The sequence below is a fragment of the Manihot esculenta genome, chromosome 7 (genome assembly GCF_001659605.2).
Source record: "Manihot esculenta cultivar AM560-2 chromosome 7, M.esculenta_v8, whole genome shotgun sequence".
In the NCBI taxonomy this organism is placed as follows: domain Eukaryota; kingdom Viridiplantae; phylum Streptophyta; class Magnoliopsida; order Malpighiales; family Euphorbiaceae; genus Manihot; species Manihot esculenta.
The window spans coordinates 6534480-6543367 of NC_035167.2; the positions used below are offsets into that span (position 1 = coordinate 6534480).

An 8888-nucleotide genomic window follows, 5' to 3' on the forward strand; every position below is an offset into this window, starting at 1 on the left:
GAATAAAAAAAAAGAACCAAAGAAGAAAAAGAGAAGAAAGACTCAATAAAGAAAAAGAAGGAGAAAAAGAAAAAGGATAATTTAGTTTATTACTATATTTGTAATGGTAGAAATAGATAGAAAAATTATTTTATTGACGAAAAAAAAAATAAGAATATTTTAATAAATTTTTAAAAATAAATAGATTAATTTATTAATAATGATAAAATTCAAGAATTAAATTATAAATCTCTCAAATTTTTATAATTTTATTTAATAATTTTATACTATAATATTTACCGTTACAATCAATGTAAAAATTAATTACATCTATTTATTATTTTTCTTACAAAATTCATTCGTGTGTTATTACTATTAAACTAGAGGATGAAAACGACAAACTTTAATATTAGTTCTAGAACTCACTTACTTTTCAAGGACACGTATTTTCAAACCACAGCCGTACAATGTTTCCCACTGTTTTTTTTAATCGTTTTTTTTTCTATTTTTTAATGTGTTTACGTTTATTTTATTTTTGGAAATTAAATAATAAAATTCCATTTTTGCCCTTATACAGTGTCTATTTATTCCTTCACACGGTCTCTCTCTCCTCTCCATGCTCCATTGACGTTTCCAGACTTCAAAAGCAAAAAAACAAAAATGGCTTCCAACAAGGTGACCATCCTCTGCATCTTAGCCATCCTTCTTATCATCTCCTCCACTCTCACCAATGCCATCCGGCCGGATCCGGCCTCCGGCAGTGTTACTCCGGCGAAGATCAGAGAATGGGTATGCTATTTTTGCTCTCGTTTGTAATGTTCGGTTTTTCAAAGTTTTGCAGAAAATGTAAGTTTTCTTTTCTTTTTGGATGAAGGGTTTTGATGAAGCAGAGAAGGCTGAGGTGGAAGATAGCTGTGAAGGAGGAGAAGAAGAGTGCTTGATGAGAAGAACACTTGCAGCTCATATTGATTATATCTATACCCAGAAAATCAAGCCATGAAAATTTATATATTAAAGTCTGATTTAATTAATTAGTTTTTTTTTATGTTATTATAATTTTTGTATTTTTTGTTTGATATTTAGTATTTTATGTATATAAATAGAGCAGCCACAACTTTCTTTATTAATTTCAAGTCTTTAGAATAAACTCATTTGTTGGGTAGATATTTTTTTTTCTTTAATTTCGATATATTTTTTTTTCAAATTTTCACATATATAATTTGTTTCCAAATTGTAAAATGCATCTCATTTACTAAAAAGAAAAATAGTATCTCAAGTAATTATTAAAAAAAATGATAACCTAGATCACATTAATATGAGCGAATATATGAATATTATTAGATGCATTAAGTGATTTTCTAATTTATTTGAAAATATATATTTTTTTTGATAATTTACAGTGTAATTCATGAAATTTAATAAACTTGTTAAAGAAATAATATTTTTGTTAAATTAATCAAAATAGTTGAACGATCTTTTCATTTAAATTAAAATAAAATTTTAATTTAAATAAATATTTATTAAAAACATTTTATTTTTTAATAAATTGATTCAATATAAATATATTTAATATTAATTTTTATATTAATAAAGTCACGTGATAAAATCAGATAAATTAATATTTAGATTACATCATAAAAATCGGATAATTCAATATTTAGATTACGTGATAAAAATCGGCTAAATCAATACGTGGTTTCATTCATTGGAAGAAAAATTTGAACAACATAATTACCCGGAATCACGTGATAAAAATTAAATAAATCAATACGTAGTTTCATCCAGTGAAAAAAAGATTTGGACACTATAATCATTCAGTTTTTTTTATCAAGATTATGGGATTTCATATAAATTTATCATTAGTTTAAACAATTTAGCAAATTCTCATTATATCTGTAATCGTAAAATTTTTGATCGGTTAACCAACAAAATCTTTTATCAATTAGTCGCTCACATCATTATCAAATTTTTATAAAATATTATAATTAATTTTATATTCAAAATATAAAAATTCACGATCATAAAGATAAAAATATACAATTCTCTTATACAATTACTCTTAAATTTTAAATATTATGATTCTTTCGTCTTTTTCTTCTGCTTACTTACTTGAGTGTCGGAACCATCTCATATTTTTTTTCTTACCGAATTAACTAAATACAATACAATTATATTTGGTGGATTAATCATAACATTACTTCGCACTTACAGATTTAGCCCGGTAATAAATGTATTTGAATAAATTTGATATTAATTTGCATTTGAGTAAATTTATTTTTTTAAAAATAAAAATCAATTTGCTAATAATATAATTATGATGATTATGACTTTTAATTATATTAATTACATTAATTTTCTTCTTCTTATGTTCAGATGTGTTGGATTGACAATATCTCAAGTTGTCTGCCTACCTAATTTGGTCAAAAGCTTTTTAATTACGTTAAAGCTGAAGAATTCCCACGGATCATTTACTAAAAAAAAATTTGTAAATGTTCAATTTCAACTTTGTATTTATTGGTGATAGTCAATTTAATTTACTTTTGAGTTTTATTTAAATTAATTAATCCAAAAAATTCACTTTAAGGTTAATATATTTAAAAAAAAACTACAATTTAAAAGCTTGATTTCCCTATTTTCTTAATTCTTGGATTAATTAAATTTAAAATTAAAACTTTTAAATTAATTTAAACAAAATTGAAAATAAGCTAAAATGAACATGAAAGATGAAATTAAATATTAATTTAAACTTTATTTAATAAATTAATAGAGTTAATCCATATTTATCTATATTAGGTAAATCATTTGAATTTATTAATTTTATTTTTTTTGTGATTTTAATTTAAATCAAAATTTTATAATTTTTTAGAGATAATTTATTTAAATTTATAATTTTACTTTTTAATGACGACTGAATGTTGGATAATGCATATTTTGTCTTACCAACTTACCTACCACGGAAAATATAAAATTTAATAAATATTTTTTTATTAACATATTTTTCCTGATAACAAAGAAAATCAAGATTTCTGCAAGTTGACTGCATTTTCTTTCCTTAATGCCTAATGTGATTTCTTTTTTTATTTTCCAACATTATAATTAAAAATATCATAAAAATTTAATTTAGTTGATTTTTGTATAATTTTCTTAATTAAAATGAAAGAATTTAATTTTATAACTTAAAAAATATTTTTTAAAAAAATTAAAATCATGTTGTTTCAATTTTGTAACTAAAAAATCCTACAGACATTCTATTTTCACATAGATTAAAAAATAATACTATATAATAAAGTAAATAATTACCTAATTTATTTTATCAGCTATTTTTTTATAATTTAATTAATAAATTTCATTGCAAATTATTTTTTATTTATTTTAATATAATTAATATAACTAAATCAATAAATTTTATTTATTTTGTTCATAATATTTTCTCCCCACATGAACGAATTAAGTTATTAAATGATTTTTCAGAATTAATATAAATAAAAAATATATTAAATAAGTTAATTAATAAATTTCTATTTAAAAATAGTTTAAATTTTGAATTAGTAAAAGAAGAATGCAAATACATTTACGTGTGAGAGAGGGAATTTAAATAGGGTGTCTCCTAAATTTAACCTCCAAATTTTTGTTCTAATTATGTTGAGTAGATGAGGATTCGGTTCAAATCGAAAAAATCGATTGAATTAAATTAATTTGAAAATTTAATTTAATTTTTTATTATTTCAGTTCGATTTGATTTTTAATTTTAAAAATTTCAATTATTTTGATTCAATTCAGTTTTAATCAGAAAAAAATTAAAAAAATCGAATCGAACCGATTAGTGATAATAGTATATTATTTTCAATAATATAGAGAGATTATATCATATTAAGATTGAAATATTTTAATTAAATTTTAAAATACTGTAAATAATGTAAAAAATTTATTAAAAATTTAAATCGATTAAATTGAATCAAATCGAATCAGATCGATTCAGTTTGATTTAATTTTTAATCAAAATCAATTTGATTTGATTTTTATAAATAATTAAAATTTTAATTTTTAATTTATTCAGTTTGATTTTAAACTGAATCGATTGGACTGGATTTACTCATGAGTGTTTTTAATTTTTTATTTAAAAAAAGAAAAGAAAAAATAGTTGTTATTTTTAGAATAAAAGAAAACCTAATTATTGGGTGTACTAAAGAGATGCCTATGCAAGTGAAGACATAATGAAGAAGAAAGAGAAGCATAATTAATTATTAGGTCTCATGCTTTGGAAGCACTGTCATATTATAGCAACAAGCTTTGACATGGGAAGGAGGAGAGGACCCATTTGGCTTGGAGTCATGTGCAAGACATTGTGCAGCCACCATCATTTATTAAGCGCAGGGCTCCATGAAATCCACTCCACTATTCCACTAATCACCACCATGTGATGATTCACCACCATGATTAATGCTCTCATTTGACCTTGACTTTCTTTTTTTCTTTTACAGAATTCAGGGATAAAGAAATAGTTAGAAATATTTTGAAATTTTATTATAAATAAAATAAAATTATAATAATTTATTTATATATTATTATAATTTAAAAAAATAATAATAATTTTAAAATTAAAAAAAATAAAAGATGAACAAAAATTATGACATGAGAAGAGTAATTAGTTTGTGATTTACATAAATTAACTGGTTACTATTTGAGTTCTGAAAAATAAATTAAAAATCTATATTAAATTGAAATATTATTATTACCATTACTTTTAATACTAAAAAAGAGATATTTTTTTAAAAAAAATTATCCTCATTTATAAACAATTTTAAGAGAGAAAATGTAACGATATTTTAGATTTTTTTATTTTAAAATAATTAAAATTAATAAAAAAGACCTTTTAACATATTTTTAAAATTATAAAAATATTTTAATATAACTTTTAAAACTCAAAAATTAATTTATAAGTTTTTTATATTATAATAAATAAAGGGATAATAAAAATTTCAAAGTATGCACTTTTTTTTTTATAATTACACTCTTACTTTTTTTTTAATAAAAATTTTCTACGCTATTGATATTTTTATAATTGTATTTTGGGTTCATACTTTTATTAAAAATTAACAAAAAAAAATTAATTTTAACATAAGAAACTCTTTAATTAACAAAGAAAAACTCTAATCAGAGTATTATTAAATTCTAATCAGTGTTTTTTTATTATGATTAAATCTCCAGCATTTAGATTAGAGTAAATAATAGAAATACAGATGAATGAAATAACTCTATTTAAAATTTTTATTTATTAATTTAGAATTTGAAGAATCTGGTTTTCCTCCTGCTTCTTTTGATAGATTTAATTTTCTTTTTGATCCATTATATGAATCTCTCAATACTTGATTCGAAAAAAAATTTGTAAAATGAAAAAAAATAGTCAGGGTCTACTAGGAATGCCCCGGTGGAGACCCTCCGACATTCAAAATCAGATTTTATGAATCTGAGTAGTATGGATAGGTCAGAATTGTCGAGAAAAAAAATAAAGAAAAATGAAATCCAGGAAGAAGAAGGGAGGCCCGAAGGAAAGAGAAGACCCCTTTTTTACTTGCCCCTTCTATTTCTACTATTGTGCTACCTGTCTATATTACTCAGTCCCATACGTACGAACGTGTCAGACATTCTCTCCACGCCAGACGGCCATTTAATTCTCTCAGCGCGCTCGCGGGCAGAGCTGCGAAGTGACTGGACCAGCTCCTCTCCCTCACATCACATCACCGGGCTGGACTTCTTCCTGCTAGGTCTGAGCTCGCGGGTAACCCATCCGGTCCGGCGTGTCTGGATCGAGACCTGAAATGCTGAGTTGGTCAGCCTGAGAGTTTGATAGGTTTTGTGCCACTGTTCTTCTCTTGAGTCCAGCTTCACCCAAGATAGAGGAAGCCCGACGGTCATTAGAATTTTTTTATATTAAACTAGTTTTATGTGTTAGTTTTTAATGAAAGTATATACAGAAGTACAATTATAAAAAAATCATAGTATAGAGTATTTTTATTAAAAAAAATAATTATAAAAAATTACTAAGTTTAACTCGGATTATAATCTATCCTTCAAGAAAAATAGTTTTCATGACAATCAGACAGCCAAAGAGTTGAAGCATTATTATCCTTAAACGAAAAATAGTCTATAATTTGACACGGATAAAGAAAAATAACATATTTTTATAGGTTAAATAGATTTTTTTTTTTCAAAAGTTTAATAGAATATTAAGTAAGAAGATATAGACAGTGGCCCGACTAAGGACTTCATGCAATACTATCTTTAGAAAATAATATTAACTCATATTTAATTATAATTAATTGATATATTTAATTTTTAAAATAATATTAATTTAATTATTAAATATGCAATTCATAGTTTTAACAGTAATTAAATTTTATTCTCTAGTAATAATTATGAAATTTTATAATAAATAAGTTATTTTTTATTAATTTATATATACTGTTATTTTAAATTAAATAATATATATTATAAATATTTATAATTATTGTTTAGTTGGAGATTTAGAAATCTAAAAATTTTTAGATGAATTCGATTTATCAAGTGAATTTTATTTTATTTTATATATAAATTTATTTATTTATTTGTATTTTGGAGATCTCTTAATTCATATGAACTAAGAATCTAGATAAATATATCATATAGAAAGAGAGTTTGTGAATTAGAGATAGGAGATGGGAAAGGTGATGAAAATATTAGACTCTATCATGCATCGTTATGAAATCAACCTGTATTAAGAAGAGTTAAGTGGTAGAATATTAATTTTCAATATTATGAATTTATTTTGTTTACGAATTATACATTTCAAATTACAAATAATTTAACATTTTTTATTCTCAAACAATATTTAATTCGTAAAAAATAAAGCTATTATAAAATATCATTTTAATTAGTATTAAAAGTATTGATATTATAATATTATTAATTTTAATATTAATATATTAAATTTATATTATATATTATTCAATTTATAATATGATAATATTAATTTTAATTTTAATATATTAATTTTATATTAATAGTTTTTTAATTTAAGATTAAAATACTAAGATTAAATTAAAAATCACCTATGTTAAATTAATATTACCTTAATCAATTAATTTTAATATGTTAACTTAAATATAAAAACACATCGTTTTATTATGTAATCCATTTGTTTAATTTATTTTTAAAATTTCAATTAATATAGCACTAACAGGTTTAATTTGGTAATAAAGTGCTTTTAAATAAATTTAAGAGGTATCAGGTTCTACTCTTCCGATCTCCAATCCCCCATTTCAAAAAAAAAAAAATTCAATTAATATAATTTAATTTTAGTGAACAAGCATTTTTCCAAATTTGACTATATATTTTAATACTTGTAATAAATTTATTGAGAAATATTAAATAGTATTCTTAATTTGACATAAATCTAATGAAAAACATTATCCAATTTGTTTTAATTTTAGTTAGATGATGGAATACTATGGATAAATTGCATAAAGTATATGAATAGCTAAAATTATATATACTAAATCGTATATATATATATATATATATATAATTAAAATAATTTAATCAGTATTTTCTTTGATAAAAAGATTAAACAACTTAATTTTATTATAGTTTAATTTCAAAACAAATAAATAATTAATTAATTTTAATAAAATATTAATGCCTTAATAATAATTTGCTAATTTTCTTATTTCAATGTTCAGACTTATCAGTTTTATTTAAAAAGATTAGATATATATTTTAATAATAATTTTAAAATTAATAGTATATAAATTAGTACTTATCCCCTTTAAAAAATTAAATATGAAACTAAGATATGTATAGTTTGATAACTTTTATATTCATTTAAAATAGTAAAAAATTAATCAATACTTAATTTATTAGTTTGTCTTAAATTATCTTTTAACTTTGAAAAATTATAATTATAACAAATTTAACATTGGGAATTAGTTTTATTGTTAATTGTAAGAGTATATTAAACATTAAAATTACAATTTTATATTTATTGTATCCCTATAAAATCAATTTTTAGTTATTATTACATCAATGTTGATGAGGTTGGAGATCCAAGGTAGGTGAGGACACTGGAGGATAGTTTGATTCAATGAGAAAATAAATAAATTGAAATTGGTTTAATGGGGAGTAAATCCAGGAAATAAATGAGAGGTAATAAATAGTGGTATATATATATATATATCTGTGGTCATTCCGACACTCTCTACGTCACATCCTATCGGATTGGCAGGGATGTCTTTTGGTAGAAATATCAAGTGACTCATTAATAGTGAGTAGTTGGCTAATAAATACGCAGTCAGTTAGTTCATACTCTGTCTAACGCATGTGTAACATCAGTCTAATTTAGCGCAAGTGTATTTATGTTTCTGGAGATATTCCGAGGAGATAATCGAACTATAGGGGATCGGCATTGTATCTTGATTTTCTGAGATCGTGCTTGGCCTACCCAATCTATAACAAGATGGGCTCTGCTCGGTTAGTAAGGTCAGTCGGACCATAGACACATGTCTTGATCAGATGGGAGTCTTATACTTTATATGTTATCAAATACCCTTTCACTTCTCTGAGGGTCATTTATGGCGGTTAGAGAAGTGAATCAGACTTGTTGGCTCGATACCAGCTGTAAGTCCATTCATTTTTACGGACTTTGAAGGGATGCTATAAGTACGTGTAATAAATTCACGTGATATTTACAGAGCGTGTTTATTGCTACTGTCGTTTGGGGTTCCAAGACGTGGTGTTTTTATTGTTCATTAATGCTTGATTTTGAGTATAAATTGGGAGCGTCCTTCTTCCTTTTTTGTCATAATGTTGTTCTCTTTTTTTTTTTCCTTTCTTACTTTTACTATCTCCTTCACGTTTATTGTTGTCCTAAAGTT

At 23.2% G+C, this 8888-nt stretch overlaps 1 protein-coding gene across 1 annotated transcript; it reads left to right on the forward strand.

The window, feature by feature from the left end:
• Positions 1-580: 580 nt before the first annotated feature.
• LOC110618399 (phytosulfokines) lies at positions 581-1106 on the forward strand. The gene is made up of 2 exons (XM_021761526.2): positions 581-768; positions 854-1106. Exons 1-2 carry the CDS (start codon positions 640-642, stop codon positions 977-979), a joined length of 255 nt encoding a protein of 84 aa, XP_021617218.1. The 5' UTR covers positions 581-639; the 3' UTR covers positions 980-1106.
• The last annotated feature ends 7782 nt before the right edge of the window (positions 1107-8888 follow it).

Coding starts and splice junctions, on each gene's coding strand:
- LOC110618399 (XM_021761526.2), top strand. CDS start 640: ATGGCTTCCAACAAGGTGACCATCCTCTGCATCTTAGCCATCCTTCTT. Junction 769..853: donor CGGCGAAGATCAGAGAATGG/GTATGCTATTTT, acceptor TTTTGGATGAAG/GGTTTTGATGAAGCAGAGAA.